The 25,019-nt window shown below is 43.7% G+C and overlaps 2 protein-coding genes across 3 annotated transcripts; one reads left to right on the top strand and one right to left on the bottom strand.

Moving 5' to 3' along the window:
* The first annotated feature begins 1,829 nt into the window (after window positions 1–1,829).
* On the top strand, window positions 1,830–13,827 carry si:dkey-283b15.4 (cytohesin-2). Of its 2 annotated transcripts, none has more exons than XM_035383189.1 (12): window positions 1,830–2,072; window positions 3,839–3,992; window positions 4,685–4,751; window positions 5,649–5,767; window positions 5,888–5,968; window positions 6,502–6,614; window positions 7,024–7,172; window positions 7,634–7,745; window positions 9,506–9,582; window positions 9,922–9,993; window positions 10,643–10,797; window positions 11,237–13,827. In XM_035383189.1, the coding sequence occupies exons 1-12, from the start codon at window positions 2,006–2,008 to the stop codon at window positions 11,322–11,324; spliced, it is 1,254 nt and encodes a 417-aa protein (XP_035239080.1). In that variant the 5' UTR covers window positions 1,830–2,005; the 3' UTR covers window positions 11,325–13,827. The 2 variants fall into 2 exon arrangements, with proteins under 2 accessions (XP_035239080.1, XP_035239089.1); XM_035383198.1 differs by having other exon boundaries at window positions 1,831–2,072; window positions 3,842–3,992.
* Window positions 13,828–17,214: 3,387 nt separating this feature from the next.
* On the bottom strand, window positions 17,215–24,879 carry LOC118208433 (neuronal pentraxin-1). Its single transcript, XM_035383104.1, has 5 exons — window positions 23,890–24,879; window positions 21,230–21,638; window positions 20,691–20,941; window positions 19,236–19,415; window positions 17,215–18,229 (listed from the first exon to the last, which is right to left on the bottom strand). The coding sequence occupies exons 1-5, from the start codon at window positions 24,517–24,519 to the stop codon at window positions 18,020–18,022; spliced, it is 1,680 nt and encodes a 559-aa protein (XP_035238995.1). The 5' UTR covers window positions 24,520–24,879; the 3' UTR covers window positions 17,215–18,019.
* Window positions 24,880–25,019: the final 140 nt, after the last annotated feature.

Raw genomic sequence — 25,019 nt, forward strand, 5'->3', positions numbered from 1 at the left:
TCTCAGGACCACCCTCAGTCTGTTATTGCTGTGTTAATTGTGGCATTTTATCCCTCTTTGCTCCACTGTCTTATCCTGGGGCTTCTGGTATTTGTGCCAGTCACCCTCCAAACTTTGAGTCCGTGGCCTTTAGTGTGGCTAGTCCCATGGCAACGGCAAGTGCTGCTTGTTGTTACACAGGTGGCATAAGTACAAGAGCACAGAACACAATGCTTTCTCTGAGCGCCCTGAGGATGTTAGTCTTGTTGAATCTTGTAGTTGTCAGCCGCTGTGGATTCTACCGGGAAACAAAGACTAATCTTTTTATGTGCTGTGTACTTAAAGGTCTTGAGCAAAGGAGTTTTGGCATCTGTTTTGGCAAATATTTTCCTGCCTTAAGGGTATTTGGATTTCAAGAACCGTAAGGTGTTACCAAAATAAGGAGCTACCAAATTTGGTATAAAGCTCTCAAACGTTACCCACTGTTTAGTCACCACATCCTCATTGACTACATGGTGGCCCTATGACAAGGCATTTAACATTTTTTTCTATATCTTTTGAACCGTAAGGCATTTTCTGACATTCCTTGAGTCATGCAGGATCCACACACGCACATCAGTCCAACACCGTTTGACTGATTGTCACAATTTTTGAGACTCTCGTGGTTTTTGGGACTCTGCTTTTAATGGCTTTCAATGAAAAGTTATCAAAATAATTTTTGTAATCCAAAGCAGTCCACAATGCACTTTCTAAATTTGTGAGGAATATGTGTAAAAAGGATGTGATGCATAACCTCTGAATAATGCATGAGATCTGGATGAAACTTAATTCCCATATTCATCTGAAGTCCACAAAGCACGAGTACAAATATGTGTGCTCTATAGGTCCACCAGCAGTTGAATAATGTATTTTTCATATTTTTGACTCTAATTTTTCAACTACATGACCTACATACAAAGTCTTTTCATTCCAAGAGTCATCATTGTCAGGTGTTTTTTGTCATTCATTACATCCAGACAAATGATAGATGCATAAGACTGCAGTTGGGCCCAATGTTCCTTGGACCCCGTTAATTGCCTCTAGCGGCTATATCTGTGTAATGTTTGTGGTTATTTACAGGAAACAATTATGACTAGCATAGTTAACTATTCTAGAGGAAGTGAAGTTCTTTGATCAAGCATATGACAAACAAGTGTAATGATGATAATCTGATGATTAAATGCACAACATTCCTGTCACTATATGAAATATCAGTTGTTTTTGATTGCCATGTCTTAGTGGCAGACACCTGGTTTAGAGGAAGAATTTGCAACATTTATATGCACACCATTAAGTAAATATTTCATCAGTGGTTAATCGGTTTATTTATTTATTTGTTTGTTTGTTATTCATTCTTTGCTTTGTGAAACAAAAATTCTATATTTGCAGTTTATTTTACATTCTTAGTAACCCAAAGTTCAGGCTGGCTATTTATTAAAATAAAATACACATTCACAAAGATTATTTCACAAATTATGGGCCCATGTGGAATTTTGAATCCGTTTTAGCTTTTCTTTAAATATGCCCTAGTGATTGGGAATTTGGGGCTCACGCAATATTCTCAGGATCTGGCAAACACTTTTATTAAATTCATGTGTTGTGGTTCTATTATCATTTTAAATTAGAATTCAAATGTCCCCGTGTTGTTTTGTGTGCAGGCTTCAAAATATATTTTAAAATTAAATTGAAATCCACTGTATGTGGGAATTGTGGCTTCCATCTTGGCGCTAATTTAATGCCAGTTTTCCGAAATGGCGCTGGATTGAAAGTGCACAGAAGCACGATTTTCCCTTGGTCCTTACAAAAATGGCCGATGGCGTGGACATTTCCTGAATGAAAAGCTATCGTAACTTCCTGCATTGCTTCTTCCTTTGTCTCTTCACTTGCTTGGGTTTCAGTACGCAGTCTGGTTATTTATTTATTTCTTTCCGATTTCTTTTTATTGTATGAGGATATTTTTGTATATCCATTTTTCTACGGCTATTGAATGACATTCGAGCCTGATACATATATGCCTAAAAGTAAAGCACCAAAAATGGATGACCTGGACTACAGTGAGTAGCTCTTTCATAATAACGCTTCGCTAGCTAGTTGGCTCATCTATAGCTGGCTAGGTGTGAAATATCTTAAGATTGTTGCCACATGAAACATAGTTAGCTATTTACAACAACTTTAATGTTTCATGTCTCCTTTGTCCTTTTGAAAATCTGATGGTCCGCTGTCGCTCTCAACACACCACCACTTAGCCAGATAACTAACCTTAGCTAGCCTAACGTAGCTCTGCAGCATTTCGCAAGCCAGCTAATAGTAAGCTAACGCTACCTATTTTAAAGGTAACGAGCCAGCTAGCTTGCTTCCCATAGTAGCTAGCTCGCTATCTTAGCGTCGATTGTGGCTGTTGAACTTCAAAGAAGACAGCTGTCGTTGCACTAAGTGCAGTTAAACTTCTTGATATAAAATAAAGATCAACACCATTGCTAGCTAATTAATTGATGGGGGCGGGGTTGGTTTTTCTAAGCGCTGTGTGTAGATTAGACCAACTAGCTAGCTAAAGCGTTTGTTGTCAACGGAAAGGCTGATTTATGGTCTGGCGTTAGTCAGAATGAACGGCAACAAATTAGCTTTCTAAAGGCGATTGAAATTGCATTGTCTAGGTAGCTCTCTACTTTTTTTCATACGGAATACATATCACTGTATACTGTCCTAGTCAGGTGTAAGCTAGCCAGCTAACCTTAGTCGGTTGCCTGTTGTCAACCTTTAACGCATTTATTCATGTCTCCTTACTTTCGTCATACCAGCATGTAGTTGCAGTAACCGCGTTGTCAGAAATGGCATAACAAACATTTGATTACAATGGACGACAAGAGTCACTGAAACACTGAAATTGCATGCTCTCTAGCAATGCAATCTGCACAACACCAGGAATACAACCACTTGGTTCTTGCCAAATTATTTTGCCCGAGGCAATATTTCTGAGGTTTCAGCTCAAATGTAATTTCCACACACTTCATCAATTCAACACCAGTTCCCTCCTTCCCTCTCTTGTTCTGTCACTGTCACTTTGAAGAATGTCTGGAATGCTGAGAATGTTTTCAACACGGGGGTGTTTTTCTTTCTTTCTTCCCGTTTCCTCATTCCCTCCTGAGTGTATCGGTGTACAGTCAGTCTGGAACGCAAGTATCCACAGGAGCAAGACTGATTAGCACAGGCCCACTGGCTATCTTCCTGGAAGCTTTTGCATTCCATGACCACACGGAGACATTGTGTCTCCCGTTTCTGAAACGCATATTTCCGTTTCACCACACAAGAAAAATAGCCACATTAGGGTACAGGTCAGTGAGTTTCTGAGCAGGAAAGAAGGAAGAATGGCTCACACTTTGGATGTCAATGGCTCTGGTTCTCAGCTGGTTGGAGATACTGTCCCTTTAGCTAGGGCGAGTGTACCACGCATATCGTCCCCAGATTGCCAGCATTTTCAGTGCTTGTGCATTGCTGTCAGGTGAGAGCAAAATAAGCTTAATGGCACTGCAAATATTTATACACTCACTGCTTTTCACCAAATCTGAATATGACAGAAGTGTTTCACAATTCACGTGTCACATGTTGGGTTCGTTCTTGTAATGGCTCCTGTTCTTACTCCTCCTCTCTTCCACTGTCCTCCTCTCCACCTTCGTCATCCCCCTCTTCTGCATTACTGTCTCTGCCCGTGCCCTCTGCTTTCTCTCTCTCTGTCCATTCTTCTTTGTTTTCTCTGTTCACGCTCCTCCTCTCCTCCACTCCGCCCGATCCACTCTCCCTGCCGCCGCTGCCCCTGCTCCAGCAGTCCCGGTGGACCTGAGCCCGGAGGAGCGCTCCGAGCTGGAGGACATCCGGAGGCGGAAGGGGGCCCTGCTGCTGGAGATCCAGAGGCTCAGAGAGGAGCTGAGGGAGGCCATCATTGAGGTGGAGGGCCTGGAGAGCAGCACAGAGGGCAGGTCAGACGCGCGGAGATCATCGATCGCGCCCACACGCACAGAGCGTGGTCACAGACGCATTGCTCCCATATGTGCACAGCATGTAACATTCTGGGCGAGCAAAGTCAACGACTGCAGCTTCACTTGTGGTTGTCTAATTCTGCGGCTGTTATTTTTGTATTTTTTGTTGTTGATAAGGATAATTGAAATGGGAGTACAGCACAGCGACCTTGTAGTCATTGTTTTTGGGTAGCTGTCATTAATAAGTGACACGGAACTGGATTCAGTGAACACATGTCCTTTGACTAAAATTGAAATGCAAGCGTTGTTTTTTTTTTTGTTTTTTTTTTTTAGTTTGTAGTGTTCAGCATTTGCTAAAATTGTCAAATGGTTTGCGAAGAAAAGTTGCAATGCTTCCTTTTTATTTTTGAGTCAAAGTTAAGGGCAAATGTTTATTGAATCTATGCCATAGTGTTTGTTATTCAACAAACAGTGAATAAGAGTATAATTGCTCAGCTGTTTTCACTGATTGGAGAGCTGTACCCTTCATAAATTATAAGTCAGACAATGAGGTGGACACCTCCAGCTGCTAATTCTACCCCTTCAGTTCTGTCCATAATAATCATTCTCAGACACTGAATAGTTGTGGAGTGGAAGGTCTGTGAGATATGAAAGGCATTTTAAATGTATTGTTTATTTATTTTTGTTTGCAGTAAAACACTACAGAAAAACAGGCACGTTGCCATGGGACGGAAGAAGTTCAACATGGACCCCAAAAAGGTGAGTGAACGGCCTACTGTTAGCTGCCAACAGCGAGGCAGATCCAAGAGCATGTGACATGCCCCCCCCCCTTCCCGTTTATATGTGTACAACAGTGAATGGAACGTGTTACACAACCTCTCAACAGCATCTTTCAGCCAGCCAGCTGCACACTAACCTCACATAACCTTCCCTAATCGCCTAATCCTACGGCTGTGACCCTCAAAAAAGGTCATTACTGCTGTTTCTTTACAACTCAGATTGCAGGCAAATTTAAATTTTTAAAAAGTGTTATGCCATGTTAGTGGGAGGTTTTGAAATAACAGTGTTGCATTATTTCTGCCATTTTGATGTCGGTTTTATAGCCAAATTTTTCCAGCACCAGCTGTTTTGGAAGTTTATGTGGTTGTAAGTTTGTGTGGTAGATTTTCTGTGGCAATGAACATGATTTTAAAAGTTATTGCAGTGTCAGTGAAGGATCTACGAACAGATGCAGACTTTACTTTCCTAAACAGAAAGTAGCTAAAGACTCTGGCTGCCCTTCTAGTAGACGTAATGGGTGCCATCATAAAATAGTTATTTTTTCCTCTATAATCATTCAGAGATATTTAAAACTCCAGACCTCATCGGCCTCTTTTCCTCTCATTTTAATTAGCGTCTCAAAGTTGGATGGGCTGCCGTCATCCCTTACCTTCCTCCAAAGCACTGTATTTTAGTCCTGCTGACGTTAAAATGTATTTAAAAAACTGCGCAGCAAGCGACCATGTTATTTTCGTATTGAAAACATGCATGCAATTAATGGCATGATCCAAATCAGATGACAGTACCGTGATCAAAGGTAATGGAAGCCGTGCCGAAATGCTTTCCTTCCTGTGTTCCTTCTGCGCGCCACACACTAACCTGGCTGTGGGGTCGCAGGGCATCGTGTTCTTGGTGGAGAATGAACTGCTTCGACACACTCCCGAGGACATCGCCCAGTTCCTGTACAAAGGGGAGGGGCTCAACAAGACCGCCATCGGAGACTACCTGGGGGAGAGGTATGACTGAACTGCCAGAGTCTCTTAACATTGCCGTAGTACTTAAAAATAATGGTGTCCAAATTGAATTTTGTGCTTTGCTCTGCATCAGCATGTCTCCTCCTCTCCTCTTTCCTGTAGGGACGACTTTAATATCAAAGTTCTGCAGGCGTTCGTTGATCTGCACGAATTCACCGATCTCAACTTGGTACAGGCCCTTAGGTAAGTTTGATGGCATATCTTCTCTGCTTGTCTGCTTGTCTGCTTGTCATGCCTATTTATAATGGTGTTTTAAAAATTGGAACAGTGGAATCCTCACTGTGATTTGGGTTGCGTACTTCAGTATGTGCTTCTGTAACATTCCAGATTCAGACGATTCACGCTAGTGTCCAAACACAGCTATATTCTGTATGAGTTGCATGCGTATGCTCCGTATGGTGGGCTGCTATGGCCTTTTCTGCAGTGTTACTGAAGGGTTTATGGACCCGTGTAGCTGTGGTTGTCCTGTAGCTGTATGTGATGTGTAGCTGTGGGTGTCCTGTATCTGTATGTGCTGTGTAGCTGTGTGTGTCCTGTAGCTGTATGTGTCCTATTGCCGTCTGTGTCCCGTAGCTGTGTGTCCTGTAGCTGGATGTGCTGTGTAGCCATTTGTGTCCTGTAGCTGTGTGTGTCCTGTAGTTGTATGTGTCCTGTAGCTGTGGGTGGGGTGGGGCGAATGGTCGGTTTCCTCAGCTGTTTTTCCTGCTTGCGCTCAGGCAGTTCCTGTGGAGTTTCCGTCTGCCAGGTGAGGCCCAGAAGATTGACAGGATGATGGAGGCCTTTGCGCAAAGATACTGTCACTGTAACCCCGGAGTCTTCCAAAGCACAGGTACTTCAGCCATTCCTGTGCGTGCTCAATGCATGCTCCTCTCACAGAATTCTTTCACTTCAGAAAAAGCAGACCCAGGTTGGGCTTTGATCCAGCTTATGTTCCATTTAAAAAAAAAAAAATTAGTTGATTTAAATGCATCCCTGAATCTATTTCATGTACAGTTCTGTAAAGCATAGGAAAAAGTTGGAAATTATAAGTTTTCTGACTTCTTTCTCGATATGCATTTGCTGATGTGTGGCCAGGTGGTGTACTGTACATGTAACAGCTGGAATGGTCTGCATCTCTGCCTGCTTCTGGCTGCTTATTTTTCTCTCTTCTCATTATCTTTCCCCACGATTCCCGTTAATTCTCTGTTCCCTCTTTTTCTCCCTCCCTCTCTCCCTCCCTGCCTCCCACCCTCCCTCAGACACCTGCTATGTGCTCTCGTTCGCCATCATCATGCTCAACACCAGCCTTCACAACCCCAATGTGAGGGACAAGCCAGGTGTGGACCGCTTCATCTCCATGAACAGAGGGATCAACGATGGAGGAGATCTCCCCGAAGATCTGCTGCGAGTGAGTGGGGGCCTGGCGTCTGGGGCTTCTGAGTGTGTGCCTGGGGCCTCTGAGTGTGGACCTGGGGCTTCTGAGTGTGTGCCTGGGGCCTCTGAGTGTGGACCTGGGGCTTCTGAGTGTGTGCCTGGGGCCTCTGAGTGTGGACCTGGGGCTTCTGAGTGTGAGCCTGGGGCTTCTGAGTGTGGACCTGGGGCTTCTGAGTGTGAGCCTGGGGCTTCTGAGTGTGGACCTGGGGCTTCTGAGTGTGTGCCTGGGGCTTCTGAGTGTGAACCTGGGGTCTCTGAGTGTGGGCCTGGGGCTTCTGAGTGTGGCCCTGGGGCCTCTGAGTGTGGCCCTGGGGCCTGGGGCCCCTTCAGCTGGTGTCCTGCCAAGGTCCCGTGCGACCCAGCTGACGGGGGAGGGAACGCGCTGTGCTTTTTTCAGAATGCTTCACACTTGCGTTTCCTCTTTCCTTGTTGAAGAATCTTTACGAGAGCATCAAGAACGAGCCCTTCAAAATCCCAGAGGACGATGGGAATGACCTCACGCATACCTTCTTCAACCCGGACCGAGAGGGCTGGCTCCTCAAGCTGGGTGAGGCAGATGTGCTGACTGCTGCTGTGGTGTCGTGGTGGTGGTGGTGGTGCTGCTGTTTGAAATTATTGCGCTTATGGGGGCACTTGCATTCATTTTTTTTCCATCGATTGAGAAGTTTCGGCATAACCGGGCTGAGGAACTTGGTTTGCAGTGAGGCATTAAAATTTAAATTGAAAAGGCATTTTGCATGACGTGTGAAGGGGTTGAATAAGGTTTGGTTGAGTTGTGAACATTATAATGATAAAGTTCTAAAACAAATATATGGTTTAATTATTCAAATTTAAGTTCTGCAGTCCCTTGTGTCCTGCTCTAAAACAGTCGAATGAATCAATCTGCTATTCATTTTTTTAGTTTGAGAGCCAAAACCAGGCTTACACAAGCTAGAGCCAAAACCGGCTGACCTGACGTAGCACGATTGTACATATATTTTTTTAACTGCATTGTGTACAACCAGTATGTGTGCCACATGCTGTCAGACTCAATTCTGGTGATCACCTAAATCAGGACAGCTCTGGACTTGTCCAGACCCCGGGTTTCCTTAAAAACTGGGCTCTGTATTCCTCCTGTGTATCTGTGGCTGTTGGCTGGGATCAGCGATGGCGGAAGGCTCCGCTCTCTTTTCTGCGTGAATGCCAGTGGAGGAGGCGTGTGCTAGCTGCACATCCTGCCGAATCCGCCCGCCTCCAGCCCTAACGCTGGCGAGCGGCGCGGACACGGGTCAGCGTAGCAGGAAATATCACGGGAACCCACCCAAAAACCTGGGCCTAGCCAGTCAGCGTGGTTCCGCTCTATGCTGGGAAGGGGGGAGCAGGTAGCTTTGAATCGGCTTGATAAAAGGGAAATGGTGCACACTGACATCTGGTGGCCCGGAGTGAAATTACATTTGGTGCACTGTGCTCTTTGTTTTCTCCCAATTCTCCCGATGTGCTTTGTTGTGTGTTTCTCTCCAAGGATGACACGAAGACTGCCATTGCACCACGGTCAAATCCATCAACAGAGCCTCACGCTTCACATGCATTACTATACGTAAATGGTTAATGAGCAGATTTACGTTTTTGCCTTTTGAATAGTAGCTCGGGCAGCACTGCAACCAGCCTTAAGATTTCTACCAAAATTCCTCCTTTTAAAACTTTAAAATCAGACACGGTTCTGAATCAAGCCACCACATGCTTCACCCCTGACTCTTTCAGCTGTTGGGTTGTACGTTCTGCACACTCGCACACCTCTTGATTCACAGCCCCGATTGTGTCATGGCGGTCCGTACTGTTAGCCTCCTCTTGCATGGCGGGTTCTGTGATCTGTTTGTTACTAATATCTTTGCCGTCTTCTCCCTCCCTCCCTCCCTCCCTCCCTCCATCCCTCCCCCCATCTGCCTGTTCTCCACTCTTCCCAAATTCTGGTGCCTGTTCTGCTTCCGTGCGATTTCTGCACTCTGATCCTGCTGCTTGTCTTTAAGGAGGTATGTACTGTCAGACTGGGTGGTCTCTACAGCATGCTCTGACTGTTTGGACAAATTGCTCTGAATGACAGCGATTGAGACTGGCAGACAATGAAATGTAAATGTACGTTAGTTAACGTCCACTTAGTTATCCTGAATCTGTAGGCACGTTTGGCAGTCACTGCGGTGCAGTAAAAATACATTTTTTTGTGTTGTAGATAAGGTTAGAGCGGGATAATGCTCGTTGTGCACCGTAGAGATTTTCTGCATCTCAAGAGTTCTCGTTTACTGATGGTCATTGGATCTTGTTTTCTTGTAGGAGGACGGGTTAAAACCTGGAAGCGGCGGTGGTTTATCTTGACGGATAACTGCCTGTATTATTTTGAGTACACCACGGTGAGCGAACCTTTTCTACCGACAGGCCTTCAGCTACTCGCTGCAGTTCAGCGTGAAGTGGCTTTGCTTCTTTGCGTTCTTCGTCACGTTGCCCTGTCACCATTACAGAATTTAATGCACAATTACAACAACCTCGTTGCTCAGTATGTTCTAATTTGTCCTGATTTGTGGGTTGCCCATCATGGAGCAGGGTTGGAATGCACTCTGTTCCTCTGATGTGTCTGTAATTGATGCAGTGTGAAATGTGTGAGTAATAGAAAGTGGTGGGTTGTTGAAGCTCAGTGTGATGTTGAGGATGAGGGGGGCGGGACGGCTGATGGATCTGATTGTGTCTCTCAGGACAAGGAGCCCAGGGGCATCATTCCTCTAGAGAACCTGAGCATCCGTGAGGTGGAGGACCCCAGAAAACCTGTGAGTGGCTCTGTTACCCCTCCTTTTCTCAGTCTCCTCCACATCCTTTCTGTCTCCTCCTCATCTTCTCAGTCTCCTCCTCATCCTCTCAGTCTCATCCTCATCCTGTCAGTCTCCTCCTCATCCTCTCAGTCTCCTCCTCATCCTCTCAGTCTCCTCCTCATCCTCTCAGTCTCCTCCTCGTCTAAGTCTCCTCCTCATCTTCTCAGTCTCCTCCTCATCCTCTCAGTCTCATCCTCATCCTGTCAGTCTCCTCCTCATCCTCTCAGTCTCTTCCTCGTCTCAGTCTCATCCTCATCCTCTCAGTCTCCTCCTCATCCTCTCAGTCTCATCCTCATCCTCTCAGTCTCATCCTCATCCTCTCAGTCTCCTCCTCATCCTCTCAGTCTCCTCCTCATCCTCTCAGTCTCCTCCTCATCCTCTCAGCCTCCTCCTCATCCTCTCAGCCTCCTCCTCATCCTCTCAGCCTCCTCCTCATCCTCTCAGCCTCCTCCTCATCTTCTCAGCCTCCTCCTCATCCTCTCAGCCTCCTCCTCATCTTCTCAGTCTCCTCCTCATCCTCTCAGCCTCCTCCTCATCCTCTCAGATGGCAGCTCTGCAGTGCCGCGAGTGCTTCGCTCAGCTGACCTGTGTCTGTCTGTCCCCCCAGAACTGTTTTGAGCTGTACATCCCCAACAACCGAGGGCAGCTCATCAAGGCCTGCAAAACGGAGGCGGACGGGCGGGTGGTGGAGGGGAACCACATGGTGTACCGAATCTCCGCCCCCACCCCGGAGGAGAAGGAGGAGTGGATACACAGCATCAAGTGAGACGCCCCTGATCCACGGCGGTGTTTTCCCGCGCGCCGTCCGTTCTTACAGCAGGATGCTCGTGCTCGAGCCGCTACGGTTGTGCTCGGGTGAACCTGGGATTTGGAGTTTCCAGTCCCTCGTCCACTATCACTATACTGCTGCTCGAGCGCAAAGATGAAGGGAGGGAGGGAATAAGCAGTCCAAGGACATGATGGGGGGATGGGGGGATGGGGGGATGGGGGGAGGGGCATACATTTTTTTAGATTGGTGAACTAAAGAAATATATCGGGGTGAATGTTGATCAGTCAGCATGTAAGTGTGTGTATGTGTGAGTGCACACAGGCTTGTGTACTGAGTTAGTGTGCGTGCTGTGCTGTCAGAGTGTGAGCGTGCGTGCGTGTGTGTAATAATGTTTTTCTCCCCTTGTCGTTTCCTCCGTCTCCTCCTGTGCAGCTCTGCTGTGAGCGTGGACCCCTTCTATGAAATGCTAGCAGCTCGAAAGAAGCGCATCTCCCTAAAGAAGAAGGAGGAGCAGCCGTGAATCATTCCACACCCCTGTCCCATTCCTAATCATCCTCTCTCATTCCATTATGGGATAAAAGACTATTGCACCATCTCCCCACCCCACAAAGTCCATCCCCACCCCCTCCATCAAGGTAGATTTTTTTTTTTACAACCTACAGTACTTTTTATGCTACCCTGTTAGGCAGATTGTATATTTGAAACCTGGGCACAATTACTTCATCATTTTCACTCCACTTCAAGTCGGTACACTACATTGCTACACTACGCGGTACAACTCAGCTCTACTCAGACCATCTCCGTCGTTTCCCCTAATCGTCTTGTTAATTTTGCACCGCCATTGTATTATATGAACTGTGAAAAAGAATAACGTTAGCGGGGTAGCAAAAAGACCAGCCGTCGTCTTATACCACAACCGTCATTTACTACTTTACCTTTTGTGCTTGGCATAAGGTTAGGGTGTCTATATCGGCGTTATTAAAGTTACAATGCTTTAGTATTATAGCTGTTACGGATGGAAACACTTAGTCATTGCTTGTTCAGTTTCTTATAGTTTACACAAAAGAAATGGTAGGACATATACTATATCTAGTTAGATTGCAAGCAATTTGACAAGTTATAAAAAGCCTTAATTGATCAAAGACGACACAAAGTGTGCACGTGTCTCTATGTAAAGACTGAATTGGAAAAGGGCAGGGGAATGCATGTGAGTTCGGTCGGTACGTGCTTGAAAAGGAATTGGACGAAGAAAAAGAAAGTGCATTTTGAGTCCATGATCAGTGAAACGCTTTGGAACATAAATGTGTGACTGAATTTTTCTTTTGCTTTGAGAGGGGAATTATGCATTCGGATTATAGCATGATCACGATGGTGAACGCAGCGACATTTGCATGTTTGGCACATTAACCTTTGCGGACAGATTTGTATGTGAGAACTGGTGAATTTTTTACGAGATAAGTAAGAGAGAAGTCATGCAAATAATACTGGGGAATCGGACCAGAATCTGCATTATGCCCCAAGACTGAAGCAATGATAGCAATGATCTACTGTTTCCTATATTAGACTCTGAAGTCTGCCTGCAAACAGAATCTAATTGAAGTTAAACCCAAGTTCTGTATTATAGTGGGTTAGAAGAAGAAATTGAAATGGCAGCTTATTATGATTATGTATAATTTTGTCTTTGTAAATACATGTTAGTATTTTTGTTTATGACTTACATGGAACGATTTAACTTATTGTTTGTTTTTTTTTTTTTGTTTTTTTATATGAACTTGATTTGCATGTTTAAGTGAGAACTCGAGCATCTTCCATAGCAAATAAAACCAGTACAGTTTAGATGTATTTTTAGTTGATGCCGTTTATGCAAAAGGACTATTAGCGTTCCGTGTTTCTTGTTAATTTACATGCAGGTTACCGGCACACTAAAGCAATTACCTCATTTGTGTTTATTGTTTGAAATGCTTGAATGAATTGAACTCTGCACTTATTCCCATCTGTAGTTTTCACAGTTTCAGTCATATCCGTCACTTTTTTTTCAAACACTAATTAGTTGCATTCCTTGAATTGTTTGACTTGAGGAAAGCTAGTGCACAGTTTATACCACAGAAAATTAAACACTGGATTGACTTACTTTGAACCAAAACACGGAACACTAGTATTTCCTTTTAAACACTAAATTGAAACTGACAGATAGACACTTAATGCTGTTGTTAATACTGTGTAATGCATTTCACTCAACCGTGTGTCTCCCTAGGAAATTTGCACAGTTTCACGTCACCTTTCCCCCGCGATAGAAGAAACGGAATAATAATATCCTCAACAATTACCAACAGCCATTGCAGGCTTGAGATGTATCTGTAGCACCCTCTGGTGTAGAATGTATATATTACAGCAGATCCTGACCGTTCTACTTCATTGTTTGAGTGAGTTTCTCTGCTCTGTGTTTGCCAGCGACAGACCATTTAAAATGACCCGATACCCGTTTGGCTGTGGTAAATTCAGGCAGTGCCACAGCTTATCGCAGAGATGCAGTTACATTTTTATTGAGAGTGTATTTCGCTGAGCTCCCAGTGTAGGTCAAGCAAGGACAGTAGTTTATAATGGAAGAACCGCACAGCCTTGGTACAGCATAATGTTGTTGGGTGTGGCAGATGAGCACAAGACCTAGGGACAATCGCAGATACCGATGCAGTATGACTCCTAGTGTTAGGCTTGACTAAGATGTACAGATATATATGTCAGTTAGATGGTTGGTGAAATTCCCAATCTGGAGAGAATAAAACATTTCAAACTTTGAGTTCATAATCCCCCAGTCCCCACCCCGTTTCTCTTTTATTTATTTTTGTTTTCAGAATGGCATTATGTGTTAAATGTAGCAAAGCAAATGACAGCGGTACACTGGTGCCAGTAAACTGTTATGAAACAATAAAACTACACTACAAGGAAGGTTTGAACAATGTTTTTTTCATGGAATTTGATCTGGTTTGTAAATGAAGGGCATAAAATAAATTCCCTAACTTTGATTTCAGTTTTTTTTTCTCCTGATGGTCTGGGACTGTTCATGTTTATAAATGATCCGGTGGGTCTTAAATTACATTATGGGTGCAAAACGTACCCCAATGCATTTAATCAGTAGCGCTATTACATCACTGCTACATCTATTACAATGAGCCTGTTGAGGGAAATCTAGTCTACAAGCTTTAAAGCGGCCTGCTGCATCAAACTTCCCAGCCCTTTCTTCCCACAGTCTGTGTGACGACGAGAGTTATTTTTCTGGTCAGTGGGATTGAAGATTAGGGAAGCTCATGGTTACATTGCCTTCTGTGTGCACATCACTGGTGCTCCCACATGCCTTCTTCAGTTGTCAGGGGCACCAGGCAAGCATTCAGGATTCTACACATTCTATAGAACCCTTAGCCCGCAACTTCCGAGTTGACCACCAGATGGCGTTTAACCAGAAGAAACACAAATGTGTCTGAGAAGTGAAAGTCGGGTCAATTGTTTGCTTTTTTTTTGACAACATTCCACTTGCACGTTGTTGCATGTGACTTTTCCCTTGAACAAGCCATGTGAGTTGCACTCCAGATTATATTTCATCTGTCAGTCTGTAGAGCAAATTGACAGCCACGTATTGATTTTCTGAAACCATCTCACTACCACAAAATGGAAGAAGAGAACATTTAGACCTGTTTCTGTGATGATATTTTCTCTTGATGTATGTGAGGGTGTATTCATATACTCCTATGCTTCAACACCGTTTTTCTGCCAAAGGGAGCCTAAAGCAGGCTCACCTGATATCTTCAGTTGCTCAGCCAGTATAATCCCATCACAAATATCTGAGGTGAGTCTTCGCTTGCATTTACAGCTCTTTGACCTAGGAAGAAGTTACTGGTATTTTTTTCTTTAACTTCTGTCATGATTGTCAAGATTTTGTCCTGATGATCAGTATAGGAATATACTGAGAATAATCCATATGACTTAAACTGGTTAAACCTACTTTCTTACCTATCTGGGTTTTTCAGAGCAAGATAAAGACTTACCAATAACTTAAACTTGCCAAACAACCAAGAAACTCATGAGTACAATTATGAACAAGCTGGATGACTAACAAGCATGGGAGGAAGAAATCAAGCTGGATGTTTTCAAGATGACCTTTATCTTCATAATTTAAAATGTTTGAGTCTAGGATTGAGTTGTACTGAACTGGTAAAGGTCCCTGCACAGGAAATAGTAAAATCTGAATCTTGCATGCAGTTTCACTAAGTGCACTTCTAAACACTAACAGATAGTAAACTTAGGCTGGTGCACTTGCGTTTCCTTTCTTTTTAAGCTTCCCTTAAATTAAAGTGATGTGATGTTTATGGCCGCACATCGTTGCCTTGCCTTCCCTCACACCACAAGCCCCACCCCTTTTCATCAGTGTCCTCTGTGTTGCCTTTATTGCAGTGAAATCTGAAATGAACATCATCTTGAGGCATTTTTATTGCATGAGCAAGTTCTTTCGCTGACATTTCCTGTCGACAGTCTGCCTAATTCAGTCCTTCGTCACGATGGGATGTGGAGAGATTTGCCGTCACCCCTGTGTCTCTGTCCTGGTTCTGCTGGTTGGTGTCATTAGCACTCCAGATAATTGGTCCTGAGAACGATTATCACTAACCAATCTTGTTAGTCCCTTTGTGGAACTAGACCACACAAATCACATGTTGGTCTAGTTTGGACTTTTTTTCCATCCTCAATATTTTTTTCACCTCTCTTGTACATCCCTGATATCCTTTTACTTGCATATAGTCAATATTAATTTCAGAGAACTACTTTTTAACCTGTGCACATTAACTACATAAATTTTAAGCGACTTATTATATATAATAGGGATGGAACACCTTTCTTCCAAAAGATATTCCCTCATTTGGTTTTTGTTGATGGTGGTGGAGAGCACTGTCTAACACATCGGTCCAAAATCTCCCATAAGTCTTCAATTGGGTTGAGATCTGGTGACTGCGAAGGCCATAGCATATAATTCGCATCATTTTCATACTCATCAAACCATTCAGTGGCCCCTCATGCCCTGTGGATGGGGACATTGTCATCCTGGAAGAGACTACTCCCACCAGGATAGACTTGCAGTGACCCTTCCCTCTTAGGGGACAAGTAGACCCAAACCATTGGAAGGAAAATGCTCACCATAGGAAAACAGAGCCTCCAGACTCCCTCAGCTGTTGGGATCAAGCATTCAGGCCTGTATTGTTCTCTTGGTGTACGCCACACATGCATTCACCCACTTGATGATAACATGGTAAAGGATGACTCATCTGACCATTTAATCACATCCCTGTAGATCAGTGCCTATGGCAGGGAGACGTTGACATTTGATGACACAAGGCTTTGGGGGTCCAGCAGTGTGTCCCTCCTAAAGTTGAAACGAATCCTACGCCTATGACAACACTCATTCTGTACTCAAAATCTTTATTTACAAATATCAATACATTTGTTCAAAAAAGAATGTGTGCATTCTGTTTTTACATTTGTTTCTTCAAGTTTTCAGATGCAGCATTGCCATGTTCGCTTGTACACAGTCCTCACATAATGAAAAAAACGAATTTGCACAATATTTACAAGCATAACTACACAAACAAACAGTACATTGCTTATAAAGAAGGATAATTATTTACAGTGGTTTAAAGATACATAATGTCAGATTGGTCAAACATTTCCAAATCCATTCTTTTTTACAAACTATATTAAACTACGATCAAGTACATGATACAAATAGGGTTACCCCTTGAGTTATTTTCTTCATACAAAAATATATAAAAAGGAAGCTGTGAGATGTTTTATAAACTTGGCCCACAATGAAAAACAAAAACATATTAAACTTTACACAGTAACTAAAACAGGTCTCAATGACTCAGTTAAAACATAGAATATATTAAACATGGCATTGAGTCATCTACACAAAATATATACACAAATAGATAGTATGGATATCAGGATAAAACGTAACATGTTCATAAGTATATACATAGTGATTGTCATGGCATGGAAGATAACGGTTCAACTTGCCAATACCAAAAGTAAAATACAAAAAATATCATGCTCAAAGGGAAACATTCTTGGTTTCTTCTTTGATACCACCATAGTTACACAGGTTTTTTTTTTTTTTTTTTGCTGTATTCAGGCAAAAGAAAACTTAATCAAGCTATTAACATAGCGTCGAAGTTTGTATTTCTGCCACTGTCAAGAATCAGTGAGTGTGTATGCATTGCTCTTTCAATCAGTATCCATGTATTGTAAATATTTTCACTGAAACAAAAAAAATGGATTAAGGTGCTTTTTATTACCTTTGTTATAATTTATTATTAAGTTAAATTTAAATGCTAGGTCTAAACGTGGCTGCGGTTGGAAATATCTAATTGAACATGAGAATTGGGCATGTATAGCCCGATGTTGGGTGCCTTTATTTAAAAAGGTTATTGCTCTCATATGTTCATGTGAAGGCATCCACAATTCCAGTAGACTGTTGCCCTACTTGCCCCTTGTCCAGCAGGCTCAAATAAAGAGTCCTTTTCTAGACTGAATTTCAAGTCCTTTCAGCTCAAAATGATAAAGCAAAATCAAAATTTAAAATAAAAAAAAACAGAACAATAAAAATCAAACCCTTATGAATACTATAATCTAATAACTATGATTTAATATGAATACTATTGTCTTTATTTCTGGTAATTATTTAAATGACTAGCATTTTGCTTGTATACTGTTTCTTCTATCTTTGGTGTAGCTGTATTTCTTTTTTCTTCATCGAAAACAAAATCTTCAACAACTCTGCTATACAGAGCTCTCAGAAAGTCCCATCAACAATGCAGTCCCTGTATTTAAGCAGGAACTGGCCCTGTGATAGCATTCTAAAACTACTAAAGTATTCATACCTTTATCTTCATCGGTCCTAGCACAGCCCAGTTAAGAAAATGGATTAAAATCCGTCTCACCGTCTATGTTGCATCACTATTAAAGGTACAAAGCGCTAAAACTAGCTATACAGTGCTCCTGTTAAACAGTCATATTTACAGGGTCCCAGTATCTCAGTCTCTTGCAAGAGGGAAGTCAATAAGTTTGGGGTATTGGGATGGGTCACACCGGTCTCTCCTCCAGAAGCACTTTATCCAAATTTCTAAGTGAGGATGGGTGTTGCGTTGCGAGTGGTTTGATGCCCTACATTCTTCAGTGGCAGGGATCGAAGGGGTACTTGGTGACCCCGCCGTGCAGCTCAACCACAGAGTCGCTCCATGCAATGACGTCACCAGTCAGGTGACTCCCACACGATGCCAGGCTATATATTTCGTGAGCTGTGAGCACATGGGACCACAGCTGGAGGTCAGAAATTTCCCCAACAAAGGCCTGCGTGGCATCAAATCGCCCTCCAAGGGTGTCCTATAGAAAGAGGGGAAAACAGATTGTCAACATCGCTGCATAGAAAAGGCAGGCTCGGCAGGTATTGTGTTGTGTTGAGAGAGGAAGATTGGTGAGGTATGACAGCACCACAATCAGAGAGTGCTGCTACTGTTGTTATATTGGTCATAGCTCCTTTTTTGAGAATCCACCTTTGTACACAATGAGTATAAGTTCCATTGTCAAATAAAGGGAACGTGTTCCACACTTGTTTCTAACCAGAAGAGGTTTTATTAGTGCAAAGGAAGACAGAACTTCCAGACAGCAGTTAAACTAAATTTTGAAAAACCCAGCCCTGATGATGGATGCTTTAAAAACTTCCATAAGGTTGTTCTAGCGTCACAGGAATGCATTATAAGCATCAATACGGAGTCAAAAAGTAGGTCAGAGATTTAATGTACTTTAGAAATCAAGAGGGTTGTGTTTATGCCAAACACTCTGGCTACCAGCATGCTTAGTTGGCCAGTCCACACAGAAGGCAATAATTCCAAGGCATACGGGATAATATTTATATTCTTCTGGGGAATACAGGTCAAGGTGGAGTGTAATTTGTAAGCTTTTGCATGGGTGGGTGTGTGGTGGGGTGATAGGATTAAGCTCAGCATTACAGATGCTGATGACGGAGCATCCTTAGGGTCATCTGATGGTCAACAAAAGATTTCAGGTTGAGTCAACACAAATTGACTTAGCACAGGATGAGTTTAAACGAGAGTGAACTGCAACAACTCATCCTTCTATGCCTCAAATTCTCATCCTGTGGAAAGCCCTTGTGGAATGTGGGCCTTTTTACACTGTCTTTTGAATGAAATACACCAAAAAAATGTTTTGTCCAACTTGGAGGTTCATGGTAAGAGCTGAATGCTACACAACCTCCAGTGTAGCTTCCAACACTTGACATCTGTTTTAGCAGTGGGAGTCATCTTGCATACGATCTGCTGAATAACCGAAAGAACAGAATTATGACCAAAAAAGGAAAAGATAGCGGCACCTGCTCCTGTCCCAAGATGAAGACCCCGCCGGGTTTGATGGGGTGCCAGGCAGAGAGGTTCTCCCCGGACCCTCTCTTCACCCCGTCCTGGTAGGACTCCCACGCCCCGTCCCGTGTCGACCAGGTCACGCACACGTGGTGCCATTTTCCATCGCTCAGAGAGAGAGGCAGCGTCACTGCCTGGAGAGATAGAGAGAGGGACACTTAGGACACACGGCACATGCTGCACCTCAACACAGCTTTTAGTGGTGGAGCAGAGTAGAGTGGTAGAGCAGTACAGGATAGTAAAGTGGGGTTGAGTGGTAAAGCAGTATGGAATAATGGACAATTGTAAGGAATGGTAAAATGGGGTTGAGTGTTGGAGCAGCATTAAGTAGTTGGGCAGGACAGCGTAGTGATGTAGAAAGGCATATTAGAGCTGGACAGAGTTTGCAAGCAACAGCTTAGATTAATAAAACTGCAAGGTTGAACAGAGGCACAGGGTAGACTAGTTTTCCACACTGTATTCAATATTTTACATCTGTTGTTGCTTTCTGGTTGAAATCAATGACAAAATGTTATAGATTTGGTGTGTGATTTAAAATACGCAGGAACAAATGTTCACCATATAAATAATTGTTTTATTGCATTTCATTTGCACCACTATTCCACTAGCTTATTATAAAATTTGTTAAAATTTACAGCACAAATTGATCATTTTTTAAAAACATGTTTACATGCAAGCTGAGTGGTTTGGACAACACTCAAGCACTCCTGTATGACATTCTCCACATGACTGTAACTTAAGCTTCTTGCTTTATCCTTTTTGGTCTTAGTCTACTAAGAGGGATGATGGGTAAGGCAAGGTTGTGTGTTTGGTGCAAGATGAGGTCAGTTGAATGCTAATGATCACATGACCCGCTGTTGGCATTTGGAGGATGTCTGCTGTCTTGATAGGATTAAAATATCAAGGTTTGGGCTCTGTGTCAAGAACAGCAGATTGTGAAGGATGCTTGTTGCTTCTGATAGCAAGAAGGACATATGAAAGTACTATGCAAGGGAAATAGCAAATGTTTATGGCAACATGGGGAGGATGTGACATCCTGATTTCCATTTAACCCTGCATTTTTGGAGAAATTTCCACTGAATATTAGACTCTGAGAAAAAAAAGTCCTTTGAATGCAAGCCTATCCAGCTACGATCCAGTGTCCTCCCATAACACACAAACCTCCACCACAGCATGAGCTATTTCCTAAACCTGCTGACTGCTGACCTGACTACATTTGGGAAAAATGATTATTAGGTAATTCCATACCTCCATAGTAAGGGCTTGGTTATGGTTGAAATTTCAATGCCTAATTAATAAAACTTCATATTACTGAAGTAAACAAAATGTTTTGGATGATGCCAACGTCTGAGGAGAAAACTGTTAAGTGAATATACCCACATTCAACAGTATTAAACTTATTGCCTCACCTTGTCATTAACTAGAAGCTCCATAGGGTTGCTGCCCCACTCTATCAGTACCAATTCGTTGGCCTGCCCTGGAACAGAGTAGGAGAACGGGGTCCCCAAACCGGGACCTGCTGCTCCTTTAAGCCACAAGCAGAGTGTGAGGGAGAAGATTTCATGGAGGAGCGTTCTCTTGATTCGTCCATACATGTAGTTAGTGCGCATGGGGAAGCCTATCTGAAAGGCATCTGGACTTTTTGGCTTATTTCGTGAGCCTGGAGATAAAAAAAAAGGAGGAAGACATTTTACTTGACTGTGGTTTAAAGCAGCACTTGCATTACATTACATTACAGGCATTTAGCAGACGCTCTCATCCAGAGCGACTTACACAACTTTAAAAAAAATAGCATTTACATTGTATTTACACTGTATCAAATTATACAGCTGGATATATACTGAAGCAATGCAGGTTAAGGGTACAACGGCAGCCTTAGTGGTACTGATGTGCAGTGAAATTCTGTTCTGATGTTTTGATCTTTTGACCTTTCACGTGAAGGTGATACCTGTGTCAGAGTTTCTGTGGTGAAGGTGGTTCAGTACGGTGTCCAGCTTGTTGGGATGCAGCCCATGGGAGGCTGCCCCTCGATGTCCCTGCCCGTGATAGGCCATCCGCGGCGGGTGTCCGTGGCCATGGCCATCGGACTCGTTGTCATGATCGTCATGGTGATCATCATCGGGATGGCCGTCATCGTGGTGATCGTCATGATGGTCATCGTGGTGGTCGTCATGGTGGCCGTCGTCATCGTGATGGTCGCCGTGGTGACCGTCGTCGTCGTGGTGATCGCCGTCAGCATGGTGGTCTCCACCGCTGTGGGAGCTGGAGTAGTGGTGCATCTGCTGCTCCAGAGCATTTATCTTGCGTTGCAGAAGGTCCCTCAGGGAGTTGGAGTAGGAGTTTGATGTGTTTCTGGACTGCTGGGAAAAAGTGAGAGAGTGAGAAAGAGAGGAAGAAAAAGGGCGAGTGCAGGAACATGGTGAGACAGTGTAAGAGTATTGTGTAAGCTAGGGCTGTGAAGAGGGTGTGGGATACATACAAAAGGGGTATGAATATACACGTGTGGATGGGACAGGAACAGATCTTTAGGAATTAGTGCTGCTCTGTTTCTCTGGTAGCTAATTCTATCATGTCTCCATGGCAACAAATTGCTGACTAAACTGATCTGGGGAAAGAGGTCAGTGGGTAAACACGGTGATGGGTTATGGTTTGAATTGTTTTAATTTTATTATAGTTTACTAAACAAATATATGACAGCATATGTACTGATTTTCATCTTTTATGAGTAGGTTTTTTTTAAAACAACTAGTTTTGTTTTTTTATATTATCATTTGCATTACCGAGCTGTTTTGTGTATTAATTTGATCTATTTGGTTTTTAGTTAGATTTCATTCTGATAAAGGTAGTGAAAAGACTGTCTTAACAGATAAATTATCACAGTATTTAATATCCCGGTGGGCCTTGTGTTCATTCTGACATTCTGATAGGTAATACATTTTATCAGTAAATCCTCACTACCATTATTTCAGTTACATGACACACCTCAGGATTCTGTGATAAGGTGATCTGTGGAACAACTTTCACAACACTACAGGAAAAAATAATCAATTCAGGATTCTCTTCATTATTTATTCACAAACTGTGTTCTAAACCTTTGACAGAATGATTCAATTATTCATTCCAGTCAGTATGTAAAACTGTATGAAGTAAAATTTTCATCTAATGTGGTGTAAACTATTACATTTTAAAGTGGAATGTTCTAAGAATTTGAGTTTCACATCCACATAATATATTTATGCATTTCTGGGATGTCTGTAATCAGGACATGACTGATTTCAAAGCTGATCTAAAAACGAAGGTAGCTGAGTCATCAACCCATAGATGCAATGAGCAATTAGAACATGATGTGCGGTGTCTTTGCTTGGGTGAGGCGCCATCTTTTTTCACAGTAGAAATTCACACCAGACCAATTCCAAGCATGATCATAAATACAGTGATTTCAGTAAAGATTTGGATTTGTTAAAGCATTACTTCGCAGAAGTAGCACCATCCAGGGTGTCATACTGATGTCTGTCATTTTGCATGTAAAAGTCTAGGGAACACTGATGCAGCCTTGCTACTGTAATGTTTTCTTCAGTCCATCCCTCAGCCTATCCCCTCCCTCTTCTCCTTCCTTCATCGCTCTAAATCCGGCTTTGCAGGAGCCCGCCGCACGCCCTGATTACCCGCTCGTCAGCGGAGATCACGCTAATTAACCCTGATCTTGATGAGCAGCCCCACCGCCCTGACAGCTGCCCACCCGCGCAGACGTCCTGTGACAGACGGCGACAGGAAGACGAACGCAGCTGAAAAAATGTCACGCACAGGAAATCACAACTGCCATCTCCTGTTTGAGTGCCAAGTGTCTGTGCTGTAAAGCACACACACTACCAGAGCTATCTTTTCACTGCTTTTCCTCTGATGTTGGTATTCCATATCTTGCGTATTCCTGTCAGTCACTTAGAGCTACCCTGGCAACAGTGTGGTTTATCTGAAGTGGCAGCAATGTATCCGATCATCATCGTGACATGGAGTAAACTGGGAGATGCAACTTTGTCATGGAAACTGCTGGGGTAATCTGGTAGCCTCATCCAGGATCATGTGTAAATATTGTGCAAAATGCTGGTGGAATCTCGGAGTCCTGCCCTCTCCTCTCTATCATCACTTTGCTCCCTCACATGAGTGATTCATTTGGTGTCTGAACACCCCCTGATAATTCTGTTCCTATGCCACTTGTTTCACGTGTAGCACTTGTTTCACGTGAACTAATCATGTGATCTGCTTTTGCCGTCACAGCACAAGAGTCTTAAGTTGGGTCAGGCCTGAGTTGTTTGGCAGGTGGTACCTTCCGCAGAACTCAGAATGTTCGCGTTGCATTGCCTAAGGGAAGAATATATGCATTCTACAAAGCTGACCTCACACAGTTAAAATTCAAAGAGTCAGTCATAGTGCCTATATCTCTCTCTATTCTCTCTTTGTCTCTCTCTCTTTCTTTGTCTCTCTCTCTTTCTTTGTCTCTCTCTCTTTCTCTCCCCTCTCTCTCTCTCTCTCTCTCTCTCTCTTTCTCTCTCTCTCTCTCTCTCTCTCTCTCTTTCTCTTTCTCTCTCTCTCTCTCTCTCTCTCTCTCACCTGCAGGTTCTCGAGGCGCTCCTTCAGGGCCTGCAGCATTCGTCCCATCTGCTCAGGCGAGGAGGCGACCATGTCGCCGCTGTGCTTGTCTCCCCCTCCCAGAGCGGCCTTCCTGTGGTGGCCGGCCAGCGGGTACAGGGGGTCCGAAACGTGGTTGCCGTGGTGGCCCTGGGAGTGGTCGGGATAGGTGTGGTGAGAGAGGTGCGGGCCGTGGTGCTCGTCGTGTACCCCCACCCCCCTCCCGAAGCCCTCGCAGAGGGTCAGCTTGGCCGTAAGCTCCCTGATGGTCTCCCGCTGGTCCAGAATGGTCTCCTTCTGCTGCACCAGGCTTTCGCGGAGGTGCAGGATGGTGGTTTTGGCTTCCTCGGTCATTCCCCAGTAGTTGCTGGGGCCTCCGCTACCCGGACCGTGATGTCCGTTCCCATTGGTCGCGGGCCCCGATGCTCCTGGACCACCGCCTGCCGGAAAGCAGCTGGGGTCCGCGTCGGGTGGGATGGGCGTGCACACGAATTTTGGATGAGCGCCGTAGTCGTATTCTGCACCCGGTATCCCACTGCCAGCCCCCGATGATATGAAGGCAAATAACAGGACACCTGGAGCGTGGAGTGTCAGTGACGAAATATATTGCATTTTGGCTTTAGGTTGTTTCAGATTAGGCTGTGGGCTGATTGCTTTTTACTTCTTTGCATCTGTTATCATGAGCAGCATGAGGAAAGTAGATAAATGTGTGGGTGGGCCTTACAAAGCCATAGGAAGAATAATCTTTTTTTTCTACGTACAGAAGTCTCTCGGTGACCCCAGCACCATAGGCATTCCAGAGGCCTATCAGCGTCCTCTCGGATTCCTCCTGTGTTTAACTGAGGTAGGTCAGCATTACAGCCAGCAGATCTGAGGTAGAAGTTCTTTTTTCCCAGGTTTGCTGGCATTCAGTGGTCTCTTGTCGATCCGTTGGCACCCGCAGATCTTCTTATTTTGGCACCCAGTGTATTTGACTTGTTGGCTTCTCTGTCAGTGAGACGTGGAGCCGTCTGAGTGAAAAAAAGGTAAAGGCCTTAAAAACCACGCCCACTAATGACTACCAGTCTTAGGCATCGCATAATACTACTTAAAAGGAATACAAGCTTTTTAAA

Source organism: Anguilla anguilla, chromosome 1, assembly GCF_013347855.1.
Source record: "Anguilla anguilla isolate fAngAng1 chromosome 1, fAngAng1.pri, whole genome shotgun sequence".
NCBI classification, from domain to species: domain Eukaryota; kingdom Metazoa; phylum Chordata; class Actinopteri; order Anguilliformes; family Anguillidae; genus Anguilla; species Anguilla anguilla.

Bases quoted from the DNA above. Each gene is read 5' to 3' on its own strand.
- si:dkey-283b15.4 (XM_035383189.1), top strand. From the start codon at position 2,006: ATGACATTCGAGCCTGATACATATATGCCTAAAAGTAAAGCACCAAAA. The intron at 5,768-5,887 runs GTATGACTGAAC...TCTTTCCTGTAG, and splicing joins GGAGACTACCTGGGGGAGAG to GGACGACTTTAATATCAAAG. The intron at 10,798-11,236 runs GTGAGACGCCCC...CCTCCTGTGCAG, and splicing joins GAGTGGATACACAGCATCAA to CTCTGCTGTGAGCGTGGACC.
- LOC118208433 (XM_035383104.1), bottom strand. From the start codon at position 24,519: ATGCAATATATTTCGTCACTGACACTCCACGCTCCAGGTGTCCTGTTA. The intron at 21,639-23,889 runs GTGAGAGAGAGA...TTTTCCCAGCAG, and splicing joins AGCGCCTCGAGAACCTGCAG to TCCAGAAACACATCAAACTC. The intron at 18,230-19,235 runs GTGCCGCTATCT...CTCTTTCTATAG, and splicing joins TCATCTTGGGACAGGAGCAG to GACACCCTTGGAGGGCGATT.